The sequence below is a fragment of the Cynoglossus semilaevis genome, chromosome 2, assembly GCF_000523025.1.
Source record: "Cynoglossus semilaevis isolate Cse_v1.0 chromosome 2, Cse_v1.0, whole genome shotgun sequence".
Classification (NCBI taxonomy): Eukaryota; Metazoa; Chordata; class Actinopteri; order Pleuronectiformes; family Cynoglossidae; genus Cynoglossus; species Cynoglossus semilaevis.
In genome coordinates, this window is record NC_024308.1 from 6767332 (window position 1) to 6782029 (window position 14698).

Sequence of the window (14698 nt, forward strand, 5' to 3'; positions counted from 1 at the left end):
GCTGCTTTGGGCCGAAAAACATAAAACTTTATAAAAAATAAAAAGGATGGGGATAATCAGGGTTCTGTAAAAAAATATATTTTTTATTTTTTAAACCTTACTATCATACGCCTGGTTTATTTTTGTCTAGTCTCTCAGTTTATTTCAGTTTTTTTTCTCCTTGCCAAAGGAATTGAACATGTGACTTCCTGTTTTCACAAGTTCACCATAAACCAACCAACATACACCACAAACCAAAACCTGCACTCTCCACAGCACCAGTCACACGGGAGGCTTCATGAATAACATGATCAGCTGTTTACAACCTACATGTTCAAAATATTATTACAAGTGTTCTGCAACATGAAGTGATTTCTTATGAGACCACACTGTGTACGTATGTGGCAAGAACCAAGAAATGTGGAGGTAAAACTCCAGCCAAGTCCTCATCACTACAGTCCATGTTACCAGTGCTAGGCATCATGGGAATTTGACAGTAATAACAGCAGAGGGAGGGATTGTCCCGAGATGACAGTTTTTGAGTTTTAAATTCAGACCAATCACACGATAGTTGTCTGACACCAAAGGAGAGAGAAGTTCTAACCAGATGATGCGTCCAGTACGAGTTGAAACCAGAGCTTTAAGAAAAAAAAAAGAAAGATTCATTTTCGTCTCACGGCCCTGGGAGACCTAATTCTTTTTTGCGGATTATGTGTGTCATCCTTTTTTCTGTTTCTATCTCTCTACTTTTCAACACAAAACCACAGTTAAAGCAGCAGCGATCACTGTGTTGTAAAGCATTGTTACCCAAAGACTGGGTCGCAACCCTCAGGTGGGTCGCAAGAGGGTTTTTCTGGGGTCGTCTCGCATTGTGTTTCCCAGGAGTTTATGAATAATGCCTATTGACTTGGGTCGCGAAGGTTTGCGACTTTTAAAATATGGGTCCCCAGAAAAAATGGTTTGGAAACACTGGGGGAAAGGAATTTTCCTCCCCCAAAGATAGGCAGCAACTCCAGGGTCAAATAATGTTTCCAGTACAGTGTGTGACACTTTTCTTCAGATTGTCAGCAGCAGACTGGCATGGGTTGTTCTTTTTTCTTTTTTTTTCTTTTTTTTTTTACAGAAGTAAAGGTTTTCTGGAGTGTAACCTACGTTTCAATTCTTAAGCAGAGATGTAGGGTCGTCTTCTGTGGGTTAAATGACAGAATTGTTCTTTTGCTAGATTCCTTTCAAAAGTTCTTAAGCAGAGATGTAGGGTCGTCTTGGGTTAAATGACAGAATTGTTCTTTTTCTAGATTCCTTTCAAAATTAATAATATAATATATTAATATAATATATACATATTCATTAAACACATCACAATCTTTGTCTATATTTATCTGTTAATGACAGGTCGAACCCTAAACTGTGTGACCGTCTCCCTAGACCGACACCTGGAATCCGTCTCTGCAGATTCTCATTGTTTCGATTTTCACTTCAGGTTGCTGTTGTGTGTCATTGGAGGCGGATGAGAACTAAGCACAAAAAAGACAGATCACAGAATAACTGTATAATCCTGAGATGACAATGGCTGTTGTGTCTGCTTCCTCCCCCGGCCCCTGACACTGTGGTTTGCCACTGCTCATTTAACCTGCTCATGAAACTACTGCGACATTTCTGAGAAAGAAAGTGAGTTACATGAATTCAGAGTGAGTGGCTCTGTTCACTCTTACACTCAGGTTATCATCTCTGTGGACTTTTCATTCTATAAACTCATGGAAATGTTGACATGTTGGATTTCACTACTGGGATATTTTGTGTTTACGCTCTTCACGGCAGACAACAGAGGTAAATGTTTGTGAGCATTTAAAGTCCTTCGAAACGTATTTGACCAAACTGACCTGGATTTGTCTTTATGTATTTTTTATGTATTTATTTTGTGGCTTGATTTTTGAATGAATGTTACTACGTTGTTTTGAGGTGTGACTAAAAGGAAAAGCATCAGCCACAACATATTGGGCAGCTTATCAGCATCATGTGGTTTCTACTGGCAGATAACATCTACAGTACGATGTTTCCTACGATACGGCTTACCCCTTGACAAATTTTTCTCTCTTTTTTTTTTTCAATTTCAGATTGAAGCCCAGTTTGGTAATAGAATAGCTTCACTGTAGGCTAATGTTGAAGTCTCCAAAACCAGAAAACATTGAGTCTAAATTTGATTTAAAATTATGATTGAATTATTGTTGAAATATGATTGAACATAAAAGTCCAGGTGTCTCCCCTGACTGCATGTCTTTTAAGAATCTACAGTACATTATTCTTTATTCAACATCATAAAAATATTCTCCACAGGTTCAGCATGTGAAGCTCCATCAAGTCTTGACTGCTTTAAGAAAAGTGTTAATGAAACTGTTTATATATGTGAATGGAGCATGAACACAACTGACAGGGACGTGAAATTTGATCTTCATCTTGAGTAAGTAATGTTGATTTAATTAAATTAAAGATTTTAAATTTTAGAGTTTAAAGTATACAAAACTGTACTTGTAATTTTTCTTTCTTTTTCTCTAGTTTGGTCGGTCTGTTATTTCCTTGTATTTATTGCTTGTTAGATCAACTGCATGTATTTTAGAACAGTTCGTTTGTTTTTTGTGAATGACGTCAACCGTGACTTTCTGCTGTCGTCCGTATGTACAGCACGTTCAGCTGCAAAAACAATGAAATCCGTGGAATTAAGACGACCACGAAGTTGATCGTGGAAGAATGCGTATTTAAACATAAAGCTGCCAACATTGCAGTGGTGGCCCATGTGGGAAACTCCAGCTGCAGGTCGGCAGAAAGATCTGTTGAACTCATACACACAGGTAATTCATGGGATTTCATTTGTACAGGATAGGACGCTCCTGTGGTCGCAATCAAAATCATTACACCCACTGTTTTTCTTAAAAATGCTGAGGTTGCATTTTTTGCGGCACTGTATGTGTTTTTATGGCAGCTCTTTAGGTCTACAGGCAGAGTATATACAGTACATATAGTGTATACTTGGACGAAGTATAGAGTATATCTTATTTTTTCATAGGAATGGTTTGTGAACGAGAGCCAATGTTTTACACCAATGTGTCACCAAGAATACGTATACGACAACATTACCCAGAAGTCTTTGCTTTTCATCCACAGTTAAATATGATCCACCATCAAACATTACAGTGTCCTGGTCACTAAATAACCTCAGTTTAAGCTGGAAGGCTGCAGAAGAAGCTCCGGCATTAGCCGAGATCCGGTATCGCCAAGATGGAAACCTCACAGAATCATGGGAAAAAGTAAGGCATGCCAGGGTTTCTTTGCCTTTTTAGGCCGTGATTAACCATTTAATACATTATGTGCGCACTTCTGTTACAGAGATTAATAAATACTACTCTGTGTAAGTACTGACAACCACGTCGTTAAGATTTTCTTCACTCTCATGTTTATTTTTTAAGCCAAATATCAACCTTACTTTTAATACATTTCTTTCCCCAGTGAAAAAACACAGCTTTCAAGCAGTTCATAATTCACGCCCAGTTCCTAAAGAGGAAAAATCTAAAAGTAAGTGCAATTGGAAAAACTGTTTAAGAATGTGAATACAACTAATGTAAACATGCAGTTTTAAGTGGTCTAACTGTAGTTTGAATTTTCTTATATATATATTGTTTTTTCCCCCAATATTTAACTCATGTTCGTGTGGGTTTTCGTGGGCTCAGGTTTCCTGTCATGGTTTAAAATTTAAGGGATTCTGTTAGACACCAAGTTGACATCATTTTTTTATTGTCTAAAATTTTAAATATATTTTTTTTTAATTTCTTCTACACAGACAGAGTTATCATTGTAAATCTAAGGAAACATTCAGCTTACCATGTTCAGATCAGACAACGTCCCACTCAGGTCAAAAACCCACTGTGGAGTAAATGGTCTCCAGCTGTGATTGCTCCAGCAGGTAATGTGAGAGATTTAAATCAGAGCACAGTCATCCAAGCGCCACTGCTCACTGCACCGGACCACAACCATGTACACTAAACCTAATATGCACAACAAATAACAAATATGCATTCATATTCAAACTGTCTGTTTTGACCACAGAGCTTGAATATGCTCCTCAAGTAAACGTGACGACAAAACTTTTGAGCGGCACCAGAGAAGTCACACTAACCTGGAAGGTAAACAAAAACTAACATCCGTTCATACAAAACAGTATCTGTTGCAGATGGAGTTTGGAAGTCCTTGTATTAACCTTTAGAAATATACTATAGAAGTGCCTAATCTTAATCCTTACTGTAACTCTAATCTCACCCTAATTCTAATCTGAACTCCAAACTAAATCTCAAACCTCAAAAAACCTTCTCAAACAGTATCTTATGATGTGTTCCTTTAGTTTCCTGGTTATTTTTAACAGGAATCTTTTCTGCTCTACAGCCAATGCCTGGTGCAGCAGCAGTCGTTACATACAAACTGAAGTACACCCAGTTCTCTCATGGACACCACTGTGCAGAGACTGCTACGAAGCCACGCCACATCCACACCAATAACTACACTGTTGTACTACATGTGTCGTACGCTGCCATCGAAATCTCCATCACTGCCAGGAATGAAGCAGGCAGTTCACCTACTGCAGTCGTACAAGTCCCGGCCGTTCCAGTTCCAAATTTACAACGTAGGACGAAGTTGTTGAATGTTTCCCTGAGTGCATGATATATGTTAGCAATTTGTTATTCAACAGAAGAGTTTTACTTATTTTCTTGCTGGCAGCTTGTGACCGAAAACCGAAGTTTAAAAAGAAACCTTGCAGGCAGTGGTTCGAAGTGTCAGACGACAACTTAGAAAATGTTACAATTTCATCACAAAGCACAAAAGACAACATAAAGGCAGTAAAGAAGGGTAAGTATATTATTATTAAATGACTTTTTACAGCATTTAACTTCAAACAAAGTATTTTAGAATTTTAAACTGTTTTACAATTTCCTTGACACTTCTTGAGGTCAAACAGACTTGTGCCAACGTGCGTGCACTCCTGATACCATATACCATACCATATAGTACAGACTGCATTGATCATACCATTACTAATTAGATCAGGTTTGTATAAATATGCAACAGGTTTGAAGGTAGTGTTAAAAACTAGTGCACACCCTGTGGGAAGTGGGGTGGTGTGCAGTATGTGGGTAAACTTCAGACTTCAAAACCAAAGACACTGATTTTATGGTTTGTAAAACAGCGCCCCCCTAGATATTAAATGGTTGATAAGTGTTAAAAACATGGTACTGCACTCTGTTGTCTGTGAGGAGGCCAAGCTGAATTGGCTTAGCCTCCTCGGAATGTTTCCCCCCACGCCACTGTGTTTCTGTGAATAAGAATGAATGATGCCCCAAACTCCATGATGTTCAGTGGTAAAAAAAAAATTAGCCCCCAACATCATTAATTTTTTTTTCTTCTTCTGCTGCAGATGATCTAAAAGACTATGTTGGATATATTTACTATGAGCACATACGTGATGGTGGGAAGCCCCGCACAGTAAAGACATGCCTCTACTACAAGGACGAGGGAGGTGGGTTTGTCTATGTCACGTGTCAAATGTTCCTGCCCTGTCTACACAATGGGGGCTTTAAAATGACAGCACCTAGTGCAGCCTTATAAAAACTTCAAACAACTGATGCATGTCAATGAGTGTTGCCAAATTTAAAAGGTTGAAATGACCTAATGAAACAAAATTTAAAAAAAATCGGGGATGATGTTTGAACCATTTACTATGGAAACTCTGAGCAGATTTGTATGCTATTGTTTTTCCCTTGTCAATGTAATAAAGGGGTCGTATTAATGCACATGATGGGCTTTGTAAGACTACTGGCCATACAGTGCATATATATATATTTATATATGTATATACTTTTTTTTTCAGAGCCACATGGAACACCTCAGAATTTTAGTGTCGTCAGTGAAACAGAGACCTCAGTTAACCTTTCCTGGAAACCAATTGCTTCTGCAGACCAGCGAGGTTTCCTCACACACTACAGGCTGTGCAGTGTGAAAATGAACTCAGACCAATCCACTGGTAAAATTACTCATTAGTAATGTTTGTCCCTGCTGCTATTGATATTGATATATCTAACTCATCAGCCTTCTTCTGGTTTAATTCTATTTTACTCTAAATACTAACATATGCTTTAAATTATTATTATTTTTTCCACTGTGCTGTCTGAATCCTCCTTTACCTTTGCTGTTAGTGAGTGTAGCTGAAAATCTTTTTTTGTTTTTGTTTGTTCAGAGTGCCATAATATATCAGCCACACTGACAAAATATCACTTGGAGAACTTGACGCCAGGAGCCAGATACGACATCAGTCTGGCTGGAGTGACAAAAGTGGGTGAAGGACCAAAAGCCAGTGCGACTGTCAATACGTGGCCAGAGAAGCATGAGAATGGTATCAGACAAATCTCTCATAAAACAGATGGATTGTCTATCAGAGTTTGTCACTGACTGTGTGGCTGCATTACTTATACGCCGTGCCTTTCTTTTCGCTCATCCTAATCAGTCTGGTGGGTTTTCGCCTTACTCTTTGGGTTAACCCTCATCCCAACAATATGCACCATCATCCTGAAAAGGTACAGTATACACGTAAATTGGAATACTCTGAAAGAAGTTGTTGCTCATTGTGCTTTACGCTGTTAGATGAGCTTTAGGCTTTTCTGTTCGTTAACAGTTTCCCGAACTTTTTCGAGTCACGGCACATATTTTACATCACAAAAATCCAATGAATCACGAGCATTTTCTTCATTCATGGATTATCTTCTTCAACAGCTTCTACTCTATTTTTGTTCCTCAGAACCAGACACAAGATCTGTCCTCCTGTGCCCAAACCAATTATTCCATCTTTCTCCAGCCATCAGGCTGATGATCAGGTACAGCTGCTTTTCACCCTAAACTTTGTCGCTCTGATGATACAACTAATAAAGAGCTAATACAGTAGATGTTTCTTCTATAGCTGTGAAGTCTATAGGGGTTTAATAAATAAATAGCAGATAAAAATGACAAAAGAAAACTACTAATAAAGTGACATTAATACGTTTTACGTCTAGGAAATAGAAACATACATAACATTGTTTTCCTTCTTCCACTGAACTTTTGCTTAAACTTTAATCAGAAAAGCCAATGGTGACCTTTTAATTGCAAACTGCTGTTGGGTTTTTTGGGGGTTTTTTTGGACTGTCTCACTCTGTGTGTCAACTTGCTCTGCAGCAGGAGATGCATGAGGGGAAAGAGGAGGTGCATGAGCTCATGGTGCTACAGCATCCAGGTGAAAAGTCAGACCGCGACAATGCAGAGGAAACCATAGACCTCGGAGAAGAGTGGGAGACTGGAATTGACAAAGATGTAGAGGGTGACGGTGAAGGTTTAAAGAACGCTCAGGAGATCAGTCGTGAAGATCCTGGTTGCACTGATCAGCTCCTGAGAAGATCCACAGAAGGAGAAATCACAGATCTGGAACAGCTGGACAACGAGATTGCCATGCTGATTTACAAGAATGGTTTGGTCTTTGATGTGAAAGCTGATTTGTCTTAAAAGGGGAGTTGTGCAATTAAAGTACTGTATTCTAAAATGAAGAGGAGACTAGCATCACTCTAAATATAAATGGGTGATCAGATACTATTTATTTAACCGTGAACTCAGTATTGGTCAGTGAACAATCAAGCGTAACACAGAGAAGTGTTCCAGTGGCTAGAAAACTTCAGCAGCGAAAATGTGTTTCTGTGACAGGTAAATGTCACAGGAAGTGGTCACAACACAGAAACAAGGGCATTTCGCCAAATCACTTGTGAACGGCGACAGGATAGATGAGTCATAGGCAAATCGACTTCTAAGGGTTTTAATGAGAACACTGGTTAAACCAGGACATGCTGATGGGACACAATTTTCCACTCTTCTGTTGGTTTGTATCTGTGATGTAGTAAACAACAGTCCAATCAGCAACAAAGCCACTGATTTCAACTTCAACACAGTGAGATTAACATCTAACATCCTGGTCAAAGGATTGTTGAACAATAGTATTTTTAGGTTTTAAAAACCCTATTGATCATATATTTTTAAATTAATTGAATAAAAAGGGTTAATATTAAATTTAGGTTGTTTGATTTAAGTTACGGTAAAAAAAACTAAGGAGGTGACTGTAATAAAATATAGATGACTGACAATATGTTATGTTATTGTTATTTTTATTTTTTTTGTTTTTGTTTCACTGAATCTAAATTTGTATCCAAAATAAAGAGTTATTAGGCCTGGCAAAAAAAAATAAATCCCCTCTAATCCTAAAAGATAAAGGGATAAAAGGAAACATATCCAAATCTACTGCGATATGATCCAGAATAGAAAAGATAAAAGGAGGGCATTTATGGTACCAACTGCCAAAAAGCTGACAGTCAACGAACATTACACATGGAAAGTGCCAGAATGAGACACCAAAATGAAGAACCGAAACATCTGAGCAGACAAAGAGGAAGGACTAAAAATAGAGGTGTAATGCCACACAATGAACAAACACGATTTACCAGTTAATACCTAGTGTGGGGAATGAGGGAGAAAATCAAAGACAAATCCACAAGAGGGCAGTAATACCATACCACGAGAAACCAAAAAGCAAAAAGGAGAAAAGAAGCAAGGCATAATCTGTGTTTCTTTTCCACTGTAGGTATGCTGTCCACATTTATAACCATAACACTATTACACATTACAAGGTCAATCTCCCTGCATATAAATATAACTATTCTTTTGGACATGTATTGGATTTTTACGCAAACTAATTAAATGCTGTCAGGCTAGACAAAAACAGTGCGGTGTGTATGACTTGTTAGAGAGCTAGCACTTTCTGATGGTTAGCTGGAGTGATGTTACCTATGCTCTGCTAGGGGGCGCTGTACACCTACATCATTGTTGTGACACTAAAGCCTACACCTATATTATTTTCTTTTGTAATGTTGAAATAATGCATTAGAATGTATTACAGTACTCACTCTTCACAAAGTAAACCCAGTTAAGCTTTTCTGCACAACGTCCTTACACTACGAGTTGCATGATTAGCCACTACTGGGAAACATTTCCACCCAAAGTAAAAAAAAAAATATATATATATATATATATATATATATATATATATATATATACACAGTATATATATCCCTCGATTTCAACAAATGAACGACAAATATACATGTCACCTTTTAGGGAATACATTGGTGCAGGAGAGACTCATTTTAATTCTGGGTCTGCGTATTATACAAACAGCTCTGAATGTCTGCGGGCCACATGTTTGACAACCTGCAATAGAGGATTAGAATATTTCCAATGTTTCCAGGACCACGCAAAACACAAGATTGTTTAATGTAGTTATTAAATCTTCCTCTCTCTGTATATACCCGTATACATATACATATATACAGTATACAGTGTAGTTATATATATTATTTCAAGTTATTTACAAGACTGTCCTATTTACGTTACAATGTCGCCTCTCAGCGGTCAGACACTGTTACAGCAGGTAGGGGCAGGCAGTAAGTAGACAGTGGTACAGCTCATCCCTGTCTGGAGCACATACAGACGGCAGCCCTATGTCTGTGCGGTCACAACAGGCCACTGACCACACAATGAAGGACGCAGCTTTGCTGCTGACCTTGTCCGTTCATCACACAATCTTTTAAAATGCATTGTTTGACATGTCCCGTGCTTGAAGATGGCGGAATCGGATAGTGGGGATCTTACCTCGAAACTGTCTGAGAGCAGGTGAGTGATGAGCGGTGACGATGTTGTGTGTCTGCAGCGATGCACCTGTGTGTCGTTGTTGACCCCGTGGGAAGCGTCAAAGCAGCCGGGTCTGCAGCCGAGTCTAAACTGTTGACGGCTTCTCGCTGCGCAGCGTTTTCTCAGGAAACACCGAGGCTCCTATTAGGCCTGCGGGCGTCGCGCCGTGTTGAGTTTCCCTCAGCTAATGACGAGTAGTGGAATTCCACCAAAGATGTAAATGTCCACAAGTTAAGCGGATGAATTATTTTTCACCAAGTCTGCAGAGCTTCAACAGGTGACGCAAGATCAGCAGAGTAATTAGGATTCATTTACAAAAAACAAAAACAACAACATTATAGACGTGAACGGTTCTAATGAGTGTCACAGGGCGGTAGTCACCAAAACATATCCAGTAGATGTCCAGTTGTCATCGTTTTTGACGGCTGAATACATTATGTATTTTTTAAACATGTATATTATCATTTTAAAAGTGAATGACATCTCCACATAGGATACATATTTTTATTTATTATATTTTTTAGTAAGTAAAGAAAAACAACAACACATAAGTGATATTATAGTATTCAGTTGTCTGACCCTGAAAATCCTGAAAATTGTTTGTCAAAATATCACTTTTTTCAAAGTTATGTTTTATGTAAGAATCTCAACTTTAAAACTCAGATGTTCAAAATAGAAAATATCAGGATCTGGGTGTTGTGCTCAAAGGAACTTTTGGTGTTATCACAAACCAACACCTGTATTTTTCCCACGTGAAAGTGTTTGACTCAGAGTAAAACAAACTGCCAGAAAGATAAACGATAAAAGATGGACACACATTTTTAACAACTAACTGGATTTTGTTGTAGAAATGTCTTCTGGCATATCAATACTGCTGTGTTTGTAGCTAATTACATTATACTACTACTTTAAGTTAGTTCTGCTGCATATACCCTGCACCACATACTTTATTTTTGGGAGATATTTGCTAATTTTGGCTTTCGTATGGATATTTATCTCAAAAGTAATATTTACATTTTTCTTTGTTGTTTCTTCCATGTTGGTTGAATTTAATGAATTCCTACAACACTTAGCATTTAGCTTACACTGATCTGTTTTAACTCAAAAAGTTTTACAACTTACGCTCAAATGAACTAAACTTTTCACAATGTATTCAGACCTATTAAGACTATTACAGGCTAAACAGTTTCACTTGAATGGAATTCAAACATTCACTCCCTCTTAACAAGATGTGTTTTCTTTTATTTTCAGCATGGCTAACAAGAACAGCACCTTGCGCTGCACTTTCTCAGCCCCGAGCCACAGCACCACCCTCCTCCAGGGCCTGTCTCTGCTGCGGGCTCAAGGTCAGCTGGTGGATGTGGTGCTGGCCATCAACGAAGAGCGCTTCCAGGTCCACAAAGCTGTGCTCGCTGCCTGTAGTGACTACTTCAGGTTAGTGAGAGCATAGGATGTTAAACGGCCCATTTACATATTAAATGAGAAGCACTTTGTGGAAGCTGGTAAAGAGAGTCATTGTTACTGAGTGCACAGTCAGCTCCTGTTTAATGGACAACCTCTAAATCCATAGGAAGCACACTTTCAACTTAGTCATTTGGATAACTGTGACTATATTCATATACAATGAATAACAGAAATCTTTTTTATTTTAGAGCCATGTTCACCAGAGGCATGAAGGAGTCGAAGCAAGACACTATAGAGCTGAGGGGTTTGTCTGCTCGTGGCCTCAAACATATCATTGACTTTGCCTACAGTGCCGAAGTCACACTAGACCTAGACTGTATTCAGGATGTCCTTGGAGCAGCTGTGTTTCTTCAGATGATTCCAGTGGTAGAGCTCTGTGAGGAGTTCCTCAAGTCCACCATGAGCGTGGAGACCTGCCTGCACATTGGCCAGATGGCCACCACTTTCAGCCTGTCTTCCCTAAAAGAGTCTGTGGATGCCTTCACTTTCCATAACTTCCTCCAGATTGCAGAAGAGGAGGACTTCCTGCACATTCCCATGGAGCGCCTTGTCTTCTTCCTGCAGAGCAACAAACTGAAGAACTGCAGGGAGATCGACCTCTTCCATGCCGCCATCCGGTGGCTCCAGTACGACAAGTCGCGCCAAGCTCAAGCCAGCACAGTTCTCGCTCATGTCCGCTTCCCACTCATGCGCTCCTCTGAGCTGGTGGACAGTGTTCAGACAGTGGACATCATGGTGGAAGACGTGCTCTGCCGTCAGTATCTCCTTGAAGCCTTCAACTACCAGATACTTCCATTCCGACAGCATGAGATGCAGTCTTCTCGGACACTCATTCGATCTGACATCATCTCACTCATAACCTTTGGTGGGACGCCCTACACAGACAACGATCGCACTGTGAGCACAAAAGTGTACTTTCTTCCAGACGTTGCTTCACGCCAGTTTAAAGAGCTGACTGAGATGGAGACCGGCTGCAGCCACGCTTGTGTTGCTGTACTCGACAACTCTGTCTACCTTGTCGGTGGTCAGCACTTACAATACCGCAGTGGTGAGGGTGCAGTGGACACCTGCTTCCGCTATGACCCACATCAGGGCCAGTGGTTGCGCATTCAATCAATGCAGGAAGCCCGCATTCAGTTTCAACTCAGCGTGCTTAATGGCCAGCTGTACGCCACAGGGGGGCGCAATAGATCTGGGATTCTGTTATCTGTGGAGTGTTACTGCCCAAAGAAGAACAAGTGGACATATGTGGAACCGTTGAAGCGTAGAATTTGGGGTCATGCAGGAAGTCCTTGTGGGGATAAGCTGTATATCTCTGGAGGATACGGCGTCTCACTGGAGGACAAGAAAATTCTCCACTGCTATGATCCATTGAGTGATCAGTGGGAGTTTCGGTGCCCAATGAACGAGCCAAGAGTGTTGCACAGCATGATCAGTACCCAAGACCGGCTGTATGCTCTAGGTGGTCGCATGGAACACGTGGACCGTTGTTTCGATGTCTTAGCGGTGGAGTATTACCTTCCAGAGAATGATCAGTGGACCACTGTCAGTCCAATGAGAGCAGGGCAGTCTGAGGCAGGCTGCTGTCTCCTGGAAACTAAAATCTACATCATTGGTGGATACAACTGGCACCTGAACAATGTCACGAGCATCATACAGGTCTACAACACAGAAACGGATGAGTGGGAGCGGGATCTGCACTTTCCAGAATCTTTTGCTGGCATTGCTAGTACACCAATTATACTTCCACAAAATGTCACACAACTCTAACCTACTACTGTGAATAATTTGATTCTATGTGGTCTTTCTGCCAGCTGTTACACCAGCACAGGAGTAGTGTTCATTTAATTCCTTACCAGAAGGAGTGATGTTTTTACTCAGCAGCACAGAAAAAAATAGTTATTTTTATGCCTTAAACTTTTATTTTTAAAAGTATACCAATATTTGGTTGATCCTTAAAAAAATTGGTAAAAATCCACCATAATGGATTAGTTAATTTAAGGCTTTGTTTCCTATTCCCTTACATCTTTGGCTATGTAAAGATTTTTTTTTAATCCCAATTTTATTAATGTAATGAAAAGCACAGTATGAAATAAGCTTGCTGATTTAATAATTTATGAAAGTACAGGTAAAACCTGTTTTTCAAACCCTGATTTTTTTTTCCCATGCTGACTTCTTATTTTTAATTCAACCAACAATGTTGTGTTGTGTGTTTCCAGGTGTATCGATGATCAAAAACACAGATTATTGTGTGTAATTAATTGCACTTAAGAATAAGAATGTTTCACTTAATTCATTTTTTTAATTAAGTTTTTATTTTGTTTTTTACATTTTTGTGTATTTTACTGTAAGGTCTACTACCCGTAGCAGTCATTAACTACAAGTTGCTGCAGGCAGCTACACAAATAATTCACATGTTTTCCATAATTTCAGTGTTTTGTTGCTTTTTAGCCCAATGTTGAATTCAAGTCAATATAGGCATTTGTTAGGTAAGGATCTAAAACTGGCTATATACCATTATACAGTAATATTGTCTTTTGGCAAACTTCCTGTTTACCTCTGCTGATCACATTCCCTTTCTTCCACTCTGTCAGCCAGTGAACACAGAAGAGGCGATTAATTTAAACAGCCTATAGAGCAGAGAGGACTGACTTGTTGTGAAGTCTACCTTTAAGGTGGCCACAGCACATGCTGCTTTTATTTGAACAAATTCTTGCACTTTTCACATGGTTGTTACGAACCACATCTGACTCTGCTGCTAAATTAACCCATGTTTATTATGTATGTAATTCTTGTAATTTTCTTTCAAATCTGACTGTTTGTATGTTATCTTTCTAAAAGTCCTGTCTTTTGTAAAAGCACATAGAGGTGAAGTGCAATATTAGACCAATCACAGTTGTCAAAGAGGAATGTATGCATAATGTAGCTTTATCATCATCATCCATTATTAAAGCTATATAGAATGTTTGTTGGTCTCTGTAGTGTGTTTATGGTTGTTTGTGTTCATTAAGACCCTCGTATCCATATAAGACTTTGTTCTCCAGTCACACATTATTCTTTATCAATAAAAGACCCAAGGAAAACAAGGCTGGGCAGGTTCTGCTTTATTAGAATATGAAGACTATTTCAATAGTCAAGATCACTATTTACCAGGCACGATCACACACACCAACCAGTTACCATCATGGACTGAACCACTGATATTTTGCTATTTTACTTTTTCAACATATAGTCCTATTTAAATAAATAAATAAATACATAGGGCTATATAATTTTTTATATTTGATTCCATAGTTCTTCACAGACAGATTATCAACATCATTTGCAAAATTTACTTAATAAAAAATTGAAATTGAAAACCAAACTGGTTTTGTCCTTTATTAACCTATTTTAAACCATTGAGTCAGTTAAAGCTTCCAAAACAAACAAAAAATAAAAACAGAACAGCCACAAT

At 38.9% G+C, this 14698-nt stretch overlaps 3 protein-coding genes across 16 annotated transcripts in view; all 3 read left to right on the plus strand.

Annotated features, from left to right (window-relative positions):
* Positions 1 to 14698, plus strand: part of dock7 (dedicator of cytokinesis 7) — a 428740-nt gene that overhangs the window by 323825 nt on the left and 90217 nt on the right. The gene's annotated exons all lie outside the window — the stretch shown is intronic.
* il12rb1 (interleukin 12 receptor subunit beta 1) lies at positions 1316 to 8622 on the plus strand. Of its 2 annotated transcripts, none has more exons than XM_017041441.2 (16): positions 1316 to 1806; positions 2314 to 2437; positions 2659 to 2825; positions 3139 to 3281; positions 3361 to 3382; positions 3481 to 3546; positions 3812 to 3934; positions 4078 to 4154; positions 4411 to 4648; positions 4744 to 4872; positions 5438 to 5539; positions 5891 to 6043; positions 6257 to 6412; positions 6524 to 6593; positions 6815 to 6890; positions 7231 to 8622. In XM_017041441.2, exons 1-16 carry the CDS (start codon positions 1734 to 1736, stop codon positions 7549 to 7551), a joined length of 2040 nt encoding a protein of 679 aa, XP_016896930.1. In that variant the 5' UTR covers positions 1316 to 1733; the 3' UTR covers positions 7552 to 8622. The 2 variants fall into 2 exon arrangements, with proteins under 2 accessions (XP_016896930.1, XP_016896928.1); XM_017041439.2 differs by having other exon boundaries at positions 1318 to 1806; positions 7228 to 8622.
* Positions 9207 to 14330, plus strand: klhl26 (kelch-like family member 26). The gene is made up of 3 exons (XM_008333438.3): positions 9207 to 9762; positions 11032 to 11214; positions 11433 to 14330. Exons 1-3 carry the CDS (start codon positions 9713 to 9715, stop codon positions 13012 to 13014), a joined length of 1815 nt encoding a protein of 604 aa, XP_008331660.1. The 5' UTR covers positions 9207 to 9712; the 3' UTR covers positions 13015 to 14330.